This window comes from Salmo salar, chromosome ssa05 (assembly GCF_905237065.1).
Source record: "Salmo salar chromosome ssa05, Ssal_v3.1, whole genome shotgun sequence".
NCBI lineage: Eukaryota > Metazoa > Chordata > Actinopteri > Salmoniformes > Salmonidae > Salmo > Salmo salar.
The window spans coordinates 81,511,853-81,526,934 of NC_059446.1; the positions used below are offsets into that span (position 1 = coordinate 81,511,853).

At 43.4% G+C, this 15,082-nt stretch overlaps 1 protein-coding gene across 5 annotated transcripts in view; it reads right to left on the minus strand.

Moving 5' to 3' along the window:
• The window catches only part of LOC106606080 (DENN domain-containing protein 3), a 41,194-nt gene extending 31,424 nt beyond the window's left edge, over positions 1–9,770 (minus strand). For 2 of the 5 annotated variants that reach the window (XM_045719133.1, XM_045719132.1), the window contains exons 1-12: positions 9,422–9,766; positions 7,969–8,113; positions 7,571–7,859; positions 7,246–7,361; positions 6,960–7,087; positions 6,773–6,878; positions 6,379–6,498; positions 5,293–5,511; positions 4,896–5,011; positions 4,289–4,444; positions 3,884–3,980; positions 3,691–3,794 (exon numbers count right to left, since the gene is read on the minus strand). In XM_045719133.1, coding sequence (XP_045575089.1) covers positions 3,691–3,794; positions 3,884–3,980; positions 4,289–4,444; positions 4,896–5,011; positions 5,293–5,511; positions 6,379–6,498; positions 6,773–6,878; positions 6,960–7,087; positions 7,246–7,361; positions 7,571–7,859; positions 7,969–8,103 — 1,586 coding nt within the window. In that variant the 5' untranslated portion in view covers positions 8,104–8,113; positions 9,422–9,766. Of the gene's footprint in view, positions 1–3,690; positions 3,795–3,883; positions 3,981–4,288; positions 4,445–4,895; positions 5,012–5,292; positions 5,512–6,378; positions 6,499–6,772; positions 6,879–6,959; positions 7,088–7,245; positions 7,362–7,570; positions 7,860–7,968; positions 8,114–9,421 lie in introns of all 5 variants that reach the window. The other 3 variants (XR_006770002.1, XM_045719131.1, XM_045719134.1) reach the window with 3 other exon arrangements.
• Between the last annotated feature and the right edge of the window lie 5,312 nt (positions 9,771–15,082).

The window sequence follows — 15,082 nt, forward strand, 5'->3', positions numbered from 1 at the left end:
CCTGCCCTCCGGTCCAGCCCGAGTGGCCCTCCTGCCCTCCGGTCCAGCCCGAGTGGCCCTCCTGCCCTCCGGTCCAGCCCGAGTGGCCCTCCTGCCCTCCGGTCCAGCCCGAGGGGCCCTCCTGCCCTCCGGCCCAGCCCGAGGGGCCCTCCTGCCCTCCGGCCCAGCCCGAGGGGCCCTCCTGTCCCCCGGCCCAGCCCGAGTGGTCCGTCTGCCAGGGTCTGCCCGAGTGGCCCGTCTGCCCGGCACAGCTATCGGCGCCATCAAAGTGGGCGACGCGAGGGTGGAGCGAGGTCCACGGCCTGCACCTCAGCCAATTCCAATATAGGTGGGTTGGGGAGGGAGGGTGTAGCACAGTGCCGTCGGTGACGGCAGCCAACCTCCCTTCCCTCCCTTCCCTCCCTTATTGTTTAGGGGTTATTGTTTATGGGTTTTTTGTTGGCGTTTTTCTGTTGGTAGGTGCATTCCGGGGTCTGCACCTTGAGGGGGGGTACTGTCACGTCCTGACCAGCAGATGGAGCTAGTGTTTTAGTTTTGGTCAGGACGTGGCATGTTTGTGTTGGGTATGTTTGTATTGTTGATTGGGACTTCCAATTGAAGGCAGGTGTGTTGAGTTGCCTTTGATTGGAAGTCCTATATAGGTGTGTGTGTTTTTCTTTGGGGTTGTGGGTGGTTGTACTTGCACTGCGTTTTGTATGCCTGTAAGACTGTCACTGTTGTGTTTATTGTTTATTCAGTGGATACTTTACTCTTTTTTTTGAAAATTAAAATATGAGTATCCATATTCCCGCTGCGCCTTGGTCCTCTTCACTACATGACAACTTCTGTGACAGAAGTCCTGTCACGGTTGTCGTAAGGATCCGACCAAAACGCAGCGGGAATATGTACACTCATCTTCTTTTTATTTTGAAGAAGGAATTAACAAATAAATACGTATACAAAAAATAACAAAACGAAACAGTCCTGTCAGGTGCACAAACACTAAGCAAGGAACAACTACCCACAAAATCCCACAGAAAAACACCCCTCTTAAATAGGACCTTCAATTAGAAGCAACTAGGAGCAGCTGCTTCCAATTGAAGGTCAACCCCATTAACTAGACATACTAACATAGAACTAGACATACTAGAACGAACATAGAAATATACTAACATAGAACATTAACCATAAGCCCCGAAACACATAAAACAAGCACCCCTCTTACATAAGAACATAGCCCAACAAACCCCGAAACACTCTAAACAAACACCCCCTGCCACGTCCTGACCAAACTACAATAACAAATAACCCCTTTACTGGTCAGGACGTGACAAGTCCATTTATTCCTAACAAAGGCCGTAATTAATTTGCCAGAATTGTACATAACTATGACATAACATTGAAGGTTGTACAATGTAACAGCAATATTTAGACTTAGGGATGCCATCCGTTAGATAAAATACGGAACGGTTCTGTATTTCACTGAAAGAATAAACGTTTTGTTTTCAAAATGATAGTTTCCGGATTCTACCATTTTAATGACCAAAGGCTCGTATTTCTGTGTGTTATTTTGTTATAATTAAGTCTATGATTTGATAGAGCAGTCTGACTGAGCGATGGTAGGCACCAGCAGGCTCGTAAGCATTCATTCAAACAGCACTTTCCTGCGTTTGCCAGCAGCTCTTCGCAATGCTTCAAGCATTGTGCTGTTTATGACTTCAAGCCTATCAACTCCCGAGATTAGGCTGGTGTAACTGATATGAAATGGCTAGCTAGTTAGCATGGTGCGCACTAATAGCGTTTCAAACGTCACTCGCTCTGAGATTTGGAGTAGTTGTTCCCCTTGCTCTGCATGGGTAACGCTGCTTCGAGGGTGTCTGTTGTCGATGTGTTCCTGGTTCGAGCCCAGGTAGGAGCGAGGAGAGGGACGGAAGCTATACTGTTACACTGGCAATACTAAAGTGCCTATAAGAACATCTAATAGTCAAAGGTATATGAAATACAAATCGTATAGAGAGAAATAGTCCTATAATTCCTATAATAACTACAACCTAAAACTTCTTACCTGGGAATATTGAAGACTCGTGTTAAAAGGAACAACCAGCTTTCATATGTTCTCATGTTCTGAGCAAGGAACTTAAATGTTAGCTTTTTTTTACATGGCACATATTGCACTTCTACTTTCTTCTCCAACACTTTGTTTTTGCATTATTTAAACCAAATTGAACATGTTTCATTATTTATTTGAGGCTAAATTTATTTTATTGATGTATTATATTAAGTTAAAATAAGTGTTCATTCAGTATTTTTGTAATTGTCATTATTACAAATAAAAATAAAAAATTTAAAAAATATATATTTATATATGTTGTTTTTTTTAAATCGGCATCTGCTTTTTTGGGTCATCCAATAATCGGTATCGGTATTGAAAAATCATAATCGGTCGACCTCTAATACATACAGGACTGTATACCATACAAGACCCTAATATACATACAGGACTGAGTACCATACAAGACCCCGAATACCAAACAAGACCCCGAACACCAAACAAGACCCCGAACACCATACAAGACCGTAAACCTCTCACTGAGTCTCCCCCAGCCATATATATAGCATGTTTGCAGTGGGGTGCTATGTAACAGAATTCAATCATTTCCAAAATTGCTCCTCCAGTATCCCTAGCCAGTCTCTTTCACTTATTTGATCTATTCCAGCACTAACTGGTTAACTAACCGTCAAGCCTAACTGGTCAACTAATCACCAAGCCTAACTGGTCAACTAATCGCCAAGGCTAACTGGTCAACTAATCGCCAAGGCTAACTGGTCAACTAATCGCCAAGGCTAACTGGTCAACTAATCGCCAAGGCTAACTGGTCAACTAATCGTCAAGGCTAACTGGTCAACTAATCGCCAAGGCTAACTGGTCAACTAATCGCCAAGGCTAACTGGTCAACTAATCGCCAAGGCTAACTGGTCAACTAGTCGCCAAGGCTAACTGTTCAACTAATCGTCAAGGCTAACTGGTCAACTAATCGCCAAGGTTAACTGGTCAACTAATCGCCAAGGCTAACTGGTCAACTAATCACCAAGCCTAACTGGTCAACTAATCACCAAGGCTAACTGGTCAACTAATCGTCAAGGTTAACTGGTCAACTAATCACCAATCCTAACTGGTCAACTAATCGTCAAGGCTAACTGGTCAACTAATCGTCAAGGCTAACTGGTCAACTAATCGTCAAGGCTAACTGGTCAACTAATCGTCAAGGCTAACTGGTCAACTAATCGTCAAGGCTAACTGGTCAACTAATCGCCAAGGCTAACTGGTCAACTAATCGTCAAGGCTAACTGGTCAACTAATCATCGAAGCTCTCAAACACTGTAAATGGATGGGGTTCTAGAAGAGAGGTTTGAGAAAAACCCCTCTGCTGTACATTCAAATATTCAACAACAATACAACATCCAACAGACTGGATAACTGGATCAGACTTGTGGAGAAACTCTTCCTTTGATGTTAACAAAGCAGGTTTGCAGCGGTGTGTTGTATAAATGAATAATTGGACTGAATTCCATAACATGTCCATGCAGGTTAGCAGTGGTGCCATAACTCAGGCTTCGTTCTAACCATCACTGTACCCATCAGGGAGAAAAGTGAGCTGGAGGGTAGGGGAAGGGATACACAGGAAAGGGATATTGTAAGTGAGAGCTTACTTCTGTGTCTCTGAGCGAGTGTTGACTTCCATGTGTGTGAAAGCATCCATCTTTCTATTGAGGCGGTCCTTCAGGAATGAATGAAAGATGTGTGTCTCCAAGACCTATACGGATACACATGTATAAACTGAATGTAGGAATCAACCGTACTCTTTATAGTGATCGTGATCTGAGAGGCTACTTCAACATGTACCTTTTTATAAAAGGGTTGGTCAGCTAGCTCTCTGGTCTTCAGGAACTCTTCACTGTTAAACACTCTGTGTTCATAGTTCAGGTGACCACTGACATCCCTGATGAAAGGCAGAAATGCGGCGGACCATTAATACACGGGCTAATTAGTGCCTTTAAAGACTAGGAAATATAACATCTTCCTACACCTTACCGGGTTGACTTCCTCCTTACAGATACAACACCAACAAAATCTCACATATGCCACTATTGGCTCTTTCCAGCGTGGGCACTGCTCAAGGGAGAGCAGTATTGATAGATTTGAATTCACTTGGTGATGTCTGTAAGCAGGAAGTCCACCCGATGTGTATGATGATGTCATACTTTAAGCCCTACACCTCAGAAAGAGAGTGTGAACAGCACGACTGACCTGAACATGTTGACAATGAGCTCCAAGGTAACCTTCTGTATTTCCCAGTTCAGGTTCTGCTGCCATTGTCTTCTCAGCATGCGCATCTCATTAACGTCTGTGCCGGCCCCTTGGTGACACACCTCTAGATCATATTGTAGCTGGAGGCCCTTCCTCCTATAGAGCAGCAAGAGGAGAAAACTGTTGTTCACTCACTGCCACAAAAACAACGTTATATAAGCATGACTGTGAGTGATAACTGATGTGATATTCTACCTCTCAATAACCTCATTCTGTGTTATTGAGACAATGGATGTGTCATTTCAGTTGTAGGGAGCTTCAGCACAGACCAGAGCACATAGTCTGCATTGTCTATGTATTCCTCCTGTTATTCTTTTGTTCTACATTTTTCTCTCTGCATTGTTGGGAAGGGCCCGCAAGTAAGCATTTCACTATTAGTCAACACTTGTTTATGAACCATGTGACGAATACAATTTGATTTGATTCTCAAATGGCACCCTATTCCCTATATAGTGCACTACTTTTTAACAGGGCCCATAAGTAGTACATTATTCCCAAGTAGTGCACTATATAGGGAATAGGGTGCCATTTGTGGGGGGTGTCCTACCGCTTGGTAAAACACTCTGCCGAAGCGAAGGGGACGTCTGGTAGGTCAACAGTCTCTGAGCAGGAGGAAGACACTGTTCCATCATCAATATTAATCAAGATCAGGTCGTCTGTTTCCTGTCACAGAGAATAGAAGAGAGTTCCAAAAACATTCAAAAGTCAAAGCTTTCCTTTCTCCAACTGCTATGACATTTCAACTGTTTGGAAACGGAACAAGACAGTACAACCAAGCAGTAGGTCTAAACACTGTTTATGGACAGTTGGACACTTGACGCAACGACATCATGAAAATCATATTGTTGTCCGACATCAAATAACACAGACATAACCATGGTTATATAAAGGATGTACCAAGGTTGCAATAAAGAAACTACCACTACTAATACAAAGCCTCCTACCGCAGCGACCTCCTCAAAGTGGTTGAGGTGGCAGCCCATGAGGAAGGCGGTGGGAGCCATGACGAAGTCCAGCATCTGGGCTGAGAGGATGGGTACGTAGGGGTGCTGCCAGTGGAGGGGGTGGATGTAGAGCATGAAACACTCTGCCACCAGGGTGAGGCGGGCCCAGTCAGCTGAGAAGAACACTACCCTCTGCTCCATCAGAATACCAGTGATGATCTGGGCAAACCAACACAGGGCCAGGGGTCAATAGAACCAGAGGAGAGCAGGGTAGAAAGAGCAGAGCAGAGTATAGTAGAGCAGAAAGAGCAGAGTAGAGCAGAAAGAGCAGAGTAGAGTAGCAGTGTAGAGCAGAAAGAGAAGAGTACAGCAGAAAGAGCAGAGTAGAGCAGAAAGAGTAGAGCAGAGCAGAAAGAGCAGAGCAGAAAGAGAAGAAAAGAGTAGAGCAGAGCAGAGAAGAGCGGAGTAGAGTAGATCAGAGCAGAAAGAGAAGAGTAGAACAGAGTAGAGCAGAGCAGAATAGAAAGAGTAGAGCAGAAAGAGTAGAGTAGAGTAGAAAAGAAAGAGCAGAGTAGAGCAGAAAGAGAAGAGTACAGCAGAAAGAGCAGAAAGAGTAGAGCAGAAAGAGCAGAGCAGAAAGAGCAGAGCAGAGCAGAAAGAGCAGAGTCGAGCAGAAAGAGTAGAGCAGAACAGAAAGAGGAGAGCAGAAAGAGCTGAAAGAGCAGAGTCGAAAGAGTAGATCAGAAAGAGAAGAGATTAGAGCAGAAAGAGCAGAAAGAGAAGAAAAGAGTAGAGCAGAGCAGAGTAGAGCAGAAAGGACCAGAGTAGAGCAGAAAGAGTAGAGCAGAAAGAGCAGAGTAGAACAGAAAGAGCAGAGTAGAGCATAAAGAGTAGAGCAGAAAGAGCAGAGTAGGGTAGAACAGAAAGAGTAGAGCAGAATAGAGCAGAAAGAGAAGAGCAGAAAGAGCAGAGCAGAAAAAGTTGTTGCCAGACAGGGCAGAAGTCAAAACACCACTCCGAACACTTCAGTTGAATGGCTCATCGTAGAAAATGCTGTTACCAGTCTGAACATAACTCTCTACTCACCTGTAAAATCTGTTTGGATCTAAAGCACAGGAAGGGCAAATGGAGGTCCAGGTCTACAGCGGGGTGTTCCTTATCCTCTCTGGAAGGCAGTATGATCATCAGGGGTCTCAGGTTGAACACCTGGACACAGTCGGGGTGAGCACATCATCAATATCAGTACACAAGAAGGAAGAAGAAAGAGGTGGTGGTAGTAGTAGTAGTTTGTATTTCTTTTGTCGTTTGTATTCAGACCGTAGGATGGAGAGAGGGGGAGACGTGAGGGACCGAGGAGGAATCAAACCCCAACAATGCATTGTCCATGTAGAGTGAGTGGTGTTCAAATACAACCAACCGCTGGCACTTCAGGTAGCCTAGCAGTTTGGATAGATGGACTGGATAACATAAAGCAGCTCACCACATGTAGTTGTCCAGGAGGTGGAATGGGCACTAGAGACAGTTTGGCTGCAAATTCCTTCACCCTCTCTTCAGACAACCGGCATGTTCTAAGCTGCACCAGCAAACTACGGAAGTGTACAGAAGAGAATGATTTAAGAAATGACAACACACAGATATGGCTGTAGTGAATACGTATTGACCCTTACCAAGACAGACAGTCCTTCAGAGCATTGTAATAAGGATGCTTGGATATGACACAGATGGCATAAGCAGTGTAGAGCTTAGTGGTCCTGGTGGACGACCAGTGTCCATTCTGATAGAACACTGACCCTTCCTACGAGGACAGAAGTGACAAATCAACTGTGTGAGCATTGAGTCTTTCGCAGGAAGGAGCGTCATAGCGAAAGCGTTTAACACTGTTTTGTTTTGCACAGCTTTATAATGAAAATGATGACATGTTTATGCAGGAGAATAAAAAGGAAAGACACCCACCTGAAATGGTCTACAACACTGAACAACCACTCCATGGGTTTGGTTACCGAACACATCCGTGAAGACTAGAAAGTGAAAACGCTCTTCTTTTGGTTCATTTGTTACTTGAAGCCCCCCTGATTTCAGAAAAGTAAGGATTATTTGTATCTCTCTATTGTTAGACAGTGCATAGGGCGATGTCTTCAAGCTAATGTTTTAATGACATTGTAAATAGGGATGTCTGTCAGCCTTCATTTTGGTATGGTGTTTACCTCAAGTCAGGTCATCTTTATAATCCCAACAATAACAAATTTAACTGGCTATCAGCCTCACAATATACCTCTACCTGGAAAGCAGAGTTGGGGCAGGGCCATGAGGTCGATGTCCTTGGGGACGCTGATATCCTCCGTGACAGTGGCCCCCTCACTGCTCCCGGCCCCTCCAGGGCCACTACGAGCCACCACTGGCCTCTCCTTCTTCTTGATGAAGGACCGTCTGCACTGGACTCGACTGATGGTTCTGGGGACAACAGACTCATCTGCATTCTCTTTGGTCACAAATGGAGGCACGTGGACTTGCAAGACCTCTGGGTCTAAAGAAAGGATGTCTGTTGTCGTGTTGCCCTGCTGTAGAGACTAAACAGAACAATCCATGTTAACCCCCATTTTACATTTCTAATCAACGATCTAGCTCATCTCTCTAATAAGCTCTGTGTTAAAAAATACATTTGCTGATTGGTATTACCTGGTAGACATCCTTGAGTTTATCCCCAGAGGCTCCGACGACAACACATGCTTCCAGTAACCCTGAGGGAAGATGGTCTGCCATCTTTCCTCCTCTGTACATCAGGCTCACAATGGTGGAATCACATCCAAGCATGGAATTTGTACTTTGGAGGAGCAAGCGAGAGCGAGAGAGGGAGAGAGAGAAACAGAGAAAGAGAGGGTGAGAGACAGAAAGAGATTGTTCTTCAGAAACATGAGTCACACTCCTTAGCTTGTTCATTTGGGTAAGTTGTTATACCCTTGATCACAGCAGCTGGCTAACAAGATAAAGAGCACATGACATCCTGCTTATTATATTATATCACCTTTTAATAGATATTTACAACAACAAGCCAAGAGGCTCAGGCTTGAAACACAGCTCACCTGATCACTACTAGGACAACAAACCAAATTAAAGACAGCGTCCTCTGCTCTGAGAAACCATTAAAAAAGGTGTCATCAAAAGCAACTATGGCATCACCTCACCAAACAACAAAGCAGAGTTGGAGGACATACAGCCTTAGTCATGTAAAGTACAAGCTCATCTCCTCTGTAAAGGCAGCCACCTAAACCAACTTTAATTGAATTTCCCTGCTTGAGGGGAATTTCTGGACAAATTGGATTCATGTGTGCTGAAGATGAGGATACCCTTTAATAGGTCACTGAGAAAACTCTATTGAGGAGTGGCACAGTTCACTTTATGATGGGTGGGTGGCCTAGTGCTAATGTATTGAAAATAAGTGCCTTTTTAGATAAAAAAAAAAAAGTAATATAAAAAAAACTTGGTAACTGCACTCATATCCCTTTGGCATCTACAATAGAGGAGTGATTTTCTAATGGGCTGTCTGAAAAGCGACCTGTCACCAGTTCCTGCATAGCTTTGCATGAGAGCAACAAGCGTTACACATGCATCACGTCATTATAGCTGCAGAACTGAAACCATGAAATGCTTTATGTGATTTCAGCGGTTTATGTCACAAGTCTATTGCAGTTGTAGTCTGAACTAGACAATTAGAAGCAGCACTAAAATGAATGTGTTAGAGTGAAATAGGCTCAAATCAAAGCTTCATCCCCTTATCTCCACATATTCCCAGCCTGTTCAGTACTCTTTGACTGACATACAATGCATTTAGTTTCCATTGATGAATTGGTGTCTCTGGAAAACTTGGCAACATTGATTACCTCCGCACTCTTTCCATACACACCATACTGAAAGAGCCAAGATACCTTTATAGGCCAAGAGCATGTGATGATCAAATTCCATGTTGTGTGTCAATCAATAGCTATGGTGCATACATCACTGTCAAAGCATATTCATGTTTTCGTAAAAATATAGAAGGTAGCTCAGCTACATATAAAATTGTAAATTGTCAAAACAGAAAGTTAGTCTTTAACTGATTTATTTCAAATGCAAAGTAATGATCTTCACCAACCTGTTGGTCCATAGTTAATCCAAGATCACCGGCCAAAGTCACTGAAATTCGTTTGAATGAATTTGTAGCCACCGAAAGAGAATCAAAACACCTCTGTAAACAATGCAGTTCAATTGACCTTCCCAGGAAATGCTGTTATCTGTCTGACTGCGATTAACAGTGTGTTGCTTCCTGCTTTCAGAAAGGATACAAAATCATGCGTACTGGAAAAATGCAGTTTCTCCTACTTTTGTAAGGAATTCAAAACCTTGTGCAAGGAATTCAAAACCTTGTGCATTCTAATTTGCTGTCGTAGAAGTTAAGAAGCTGCATTGCCTACTTAACAAAACTGCTATATTAAATTATGTCAGAAGACTCATTCGGTTTCTCTATCGACTTTGTTATAGTGCCATCTACTGAGCAATTTGCAACATTGTAACAATGCAACAACACTCAATTTAAGTTGTGTTAACAAAGTCGCAATAATGGTATAAATATTCCGCTTCTTCGAAGAAGGCAACCACTGCTGGTTATTTTAATTACATTTGCACACATTTGGGGAGGGAAAGCATTTTGATATTTAAAGGTGCATTCATTACCTATCCTCCATTTGTACACAAATACCATGTTAATTAACAGTGTTAGGATCAACAGGTTAGTTATCAGGGTCAGCAGGTTAGTAGTTAACAGGGTTATCAGGTTAGTTGTTAACAGGTTTATCAGGTTAGTTATCAGGGTCAGCAGGTTAGTTGTTAACAAGTTTATCAGGTTAGTTATCAGGGTCAGCAGGTTAGTTGTTAACAGGATTATCAGGTTAGTTGTTAACAGGTTTATCAGGTTAGTTATCAGGGTTAGCAGGTTAGTTGTTAACAGGTTTATCAGGTTAGTTATCAGGGTCAGCAGGTTAGTTGTTAACAGGTTTATCAGGTTAGTTATCAGGGTCAGCAGGTTAGTTGTTAACAGGGTCAGCAGGTTAGTTGTTAACAGGGTCAGCAGGTTAGTTACCAGGGTCAGCAGGTTAGTTGTTAACAGGGTCAGCAGGTTAGTTGTTAACAGGGCTAACAGGTTAGTTGTTAACAGGGTCAGCAGGTTAGTTGTTATCAGGGTCAGCAGGTTAGTTGTTAACAGGTTTATCAGGTTAGTTGTTAACAGGGTCAGCAGGTTAGTTGTTAACAGGGTCAGCAGGTTAGTTGTTATCAGGGTTATCAGGTTAGTTGTTAACAGGGTCAGCAGGTTAGTTGTTAGCAGGGTCAGCAGGTTAGTTGTTAACAGGGTCAGCAGGTTAGTTGTTAACAGGGTCAGCAGGTTAGTTACCAGGGTCAGCAGGTTAGTTGTTACCAGGGTCAGCAGGTTAGTTGTTATCAGGGTCAGCAGGTTAGTTGTTAACAGGGTCAGCAGGTTAGTTGTTAACAGGGTCAGCAGGTTAGTTGTTAACAGGGTCAGCAGGTTAGTTGTTAACAGGGTCAGCAGGTTAGTTACCAGGGTCAGCAGGTTAGTTGTTATCAGGGTCAGCAGGTTAGTTGTTAACAGGTTTATCAGGTTAGTTGTTAACAGGGTCAGCAGGTTAGTTGTTAACAAGTTTATCAGGTTAGTTATCAGGGTCAGCAGGTTAGTTGTTAACAGGGTTATCAGGTTAGTTGTTAACAGGTTTATCAGGTTAGTTATCAGGGTCAGCAGGTTAGTTGTTAACAGGGTTATCAGGTTAGTTGTTAACAGGTTTATCAGGTTAGTTATCAGGGTTAGCAGGTGAGTTGTTAACAGGTTCATCAGGTTAGTTATTAACAGGGTCAGCAGGTTAGTTGTTAACAGGTTTATCAGGTTAGTTATCAGGGTCAGCAGGTTAGTTGTTAACAGGGTCAGCAGGTTAGTTGTTAACAGGGTCAGCAGGTTAGTTTACCAGGGTCAGCAGGTTAGTTGTTAACAGGGTCAGCAGGTTAGTTGTTAACAGGGTCAGCAGGTTAGTTATCAGGGTCATCAGGTTAGTTGTTAACAGGGTTATCAGGTTAGTTGTTATCAGGGTCAGCAGGTTAGTTGTTAACAGGGTTATCAGGTTAGTTATTATCAGGGTCAGCAGGTTAGTTGTTAACAGGGTCAGCAGGTTAGTTGTTAACAGGGTCAGCAGGTTAGTTATCAGGGTCAGCAGGTTAGTTGTTAACAGGGTTATCAGGTTAGTTGTTAACAGGGTCAGCAGGTTAGTTGTTATCAGGGTCAGCAGGTTAGTTGTTAACAGGGTTATCAGGTTAGTTGTTAACAGGGTCAGCAGGTTAGTTGTTAACAGGTTTATCAGGTTAGTTGTTAACAGGGTCAGCAGGTTAGTTGTTAACAGGGTCAGCAGGTTAGTTGTTAACAGGGTCAGCAGGTTAGTTGTTAACAGGGTCAGCAGGTTAGTTGTTAACAGGGCTATCAGGTTAGTTGTTAACAGGGTCAGCAGGTTAGTTGTTATCAGGGTCAGCAGGTTAGTTGTTAACAGGGTCAGCAGGTTAGTTGTTAACAGGGTCAGCAGGTTAGTTGTTAACAGGGTCAGCAGGTTAGTTACCAGGGTCAGCAGGTTAGTTGTTACCAGGGTCAGCAGGTTAGTTGTTATCAGGGTCAGCAGGTTAGTTGTTAACAGGGTTATCAGGTTAGTTGTTAACAGGTTTATCAGGTTAGTTATCAGGGATAGCAGGTGAGTTGTTAACAGGTTTATCAGGTTAGTTATCAGGGTCAGCAGGTTAGTTGTTAACAGGGTTATCAGGTTAGTTGTTAACAGGTTTATCAGGTTAGTTATCAGGGTTAGCAGGTGAGTTGTTAACAGGTTTATCAGGTTAGTTATCAGGGTCAGCAGGTTAGTTGTTAACAGGTTTATCAGGTTAGTTATCAGGGTCAGCAGGTTAGTTGTTAACAGGGTCAGCAGGTTAGTTGTTAACAGGGTCAGCAGGTTAGTTACCAGGGTCAGCAGGTTAGTTGTTAACAGGGTTAGCAGGTTCGTTGTTAACAGGGTCAGCAGGTTAGTTGTTAACAGGGTCAGCAGGTTAGTTGTTAACAGGGTCAGCAGGTTAGTTGTTAACAGGGTCAGCAGGTTAGTTGTTAACAGGGCTAGCAGGTTAGTTGTTAACAGGGTCAGCAGGTTAGTTATCAGGGTCAGCAGGTTAGATGTTAACAGGGTCAGCAGGTTATTTGTTAACAGGGTCAGCAGGTTAGTTGTTAACAGGGTCAGCAGGTTAGTTGTTAACAGGGTTATCAGGTGCGTTGTTAACAGGGTCAGCAGGTTAGCTGTTAACAGGGTCAGCAGGTTAGTTGTTAACAGGGTTAACAGGTTAGTTGTTAACAGGGTCAACAGGTTAGTTGTTAACAGGGTCAGCAGGTTAGTTGTTAACAGGGTCAGCAGGTTAGTTGTTAACAGGGTTATCAGGTTAGTTGTTAACAGGGTCAGCAGGTTAGTTGTTAACAGGGTCAGCAGGTTAGTTGTTAACAGGGTTATCAGGTTAGTTGTTAACAGGTTTATCAGGTTAGTTATCAGGGATAGCAGGTGAGTTGTTAACAGGTTTATCAGGTTAGTTATCAGGGTCAGCAGGTTAGTTGTTAACAGGGTTATCAGGTTAGTTGTTAACAGGTTTATCAGGTTAGTTATCAGGGTTAGCAGGTGAGTTGTTAACAGGTTTATCAGGTTAGTTATCAGGGTCAGCAGGTTAGTTGTTAACAGGTTTATCAGGTTAGTTATCAGGGTCATCAGGTTAGTTGTTAACAGGGTCAGCAGGTTAGTTGTTAACAGGGTCAGCAGGTTAGTTACCAGGGTCAGCAGGTTAGTTGTTAACAGGGTTAGCAGGTTCGTTGTTATCAGGGTCAGCAGGTTAGTTGTTAACAGGGTCAGCAGGTTAGTTGTTAACAGGGTCAGCAGGTTAGTTATCAGGGTCAGCAGGTTAGTTGTTAACAGGGTCAGCAGGTTAGTTGTTAACAGGGTTATCAGGTGCATTGTTAACAGGGTCAGCAGGTTAGCTGTTAACAGGGTCAGCAGGTTAGTTGTTAACAGGGTTAACAGGTTAGTTGTTAACAGGGTCAACAGGTTAGTTGTTAACAGGGTCAGCAGGTTAGTTGTTAACAGGGTCAGCAGGTTAGTTGTTAACAGGGTTATCAGGTTAGTTGTTAACAGGGTCAGCAGGTTAGTTGTTATCAGGGTCAGCAGGTTAGTTGTTAACAGGGTTATCAGGTTAGTTGTTAACAGGGTCAGCAGGTTAGTTGTTAACAGGTTTATCAGGTTAGTTGTTAACAGGGTCAGCAGGTTAGTTGTTAACAGGGTCAGCAGGTTAGTTGTTAACAGGGTCAGCAGGTTAGTTGTTAACAGGGTCAGCAGGTTAGTTGTTAACAGGGTCAGCAGGTTAGTTGTTAACAGGGCTAGCAGGTTAGTTGTTAACAGGGTCAGCAGGTTAGTTGTTATCAGGGTCAGCAGGTTAGTTGTTAACAGGGTCAGCAGGTTAGTTGTTAACAGGGTCAGCAGGTTAGTTGTTACCAGGGTCAGCAGGTTAGTTGTTACCAGGGTCAGCAGGTTAGTTGTTACCAGGGTCAGCAGGTTAGTTGTTATCAGGGTCAGCAGGTTAGTTGTTAACAGGGTCAGCAGGTTAGTTGTTAACAGGGTCAGCAGGTTAGTTGTTGACAGGGTCAGCAGGTTAGTTACCAGGGTCAGCAGGTTAGTTGTTATCAGGGTCAGCAGGTTAGTTGTTAACATGTTTATCAGGTTAGTTGTTAACAAGGTCAGCAGGTTAGTTGTTAACAGGGTCAGCAGGTTAGTTGTTATCAGGGTTATCAGGTTAGTTGTTAACAGGGTCAGCAGGTTAGTTGTTAGCAGGGTCAGCAGGTTAGTTGTTAACAGGGTCAGCAGGTTAGTTGTTAACAGGGTCAGCAGGTTAGTTACCAGGGTCAGCAGGTTAGTTGTTACCAGGGTCAGCAGGTTAGTTGTTATCAGGGTCAGCAGGTTAGTTGTTAACAGGGTCAGCAGGTTAGTTGTTAACAGGGTCAGCAGGTTAGTTGTTAACAGGGTCAGCAGGTTAGTTACCAGGGTCAGCAGGTTAGTTGTTATCAGGGTCAGCAGGTTAGTTGTTAACAGGGTTAGCAGGTTAGTTGTTAACAGGGTCAGCATGTTAGTTGTTATCAGGGTCAGCAGGTTAGTTACCAGGGTCAGCAGGTTAGTTGTTATCAGGGTCAGCAGGTTAGTTGTTAACAGGGTTAGCAGGTTAGTTGTTAACAGGGTCAGCAGGTTAGTTACCAGGGTCAGCAGGTTAGTTGTTATCAGGGTTATCAGGTTAGTTGTTAACAGGGTCAGCCGGTTAGTTGTTATCAGGGTCAGCAGGTTAGTTGTTAACAGGGTTAACAGGTTAGTTGTTATCAGGGTCAGCAGGTTAGTTGTTAACAGGGTCAGCAGGTTAGTTAACACGGTTAGCAGGTTAGTTAACAGGGTCAGCAGGTTAGTTAACACGGTTAGCAGGTTAGTTGTTAACAGGGTTAGCAGGTTAGTTGTTAACAGGATATAACAGGTCTGTACAGTTCAACAGCAGAAGGGATTATAACATTTCCACTTTGACAAAATCATTGCTCGACTTTGAAACCAAAATGTTGAGATAATTTATATTATAAAGATTGATACTTGAGTGTGACCAATTTAATTTCTCATTTGCACACATTCCCAAACAAACTATTCACAACCAGTTA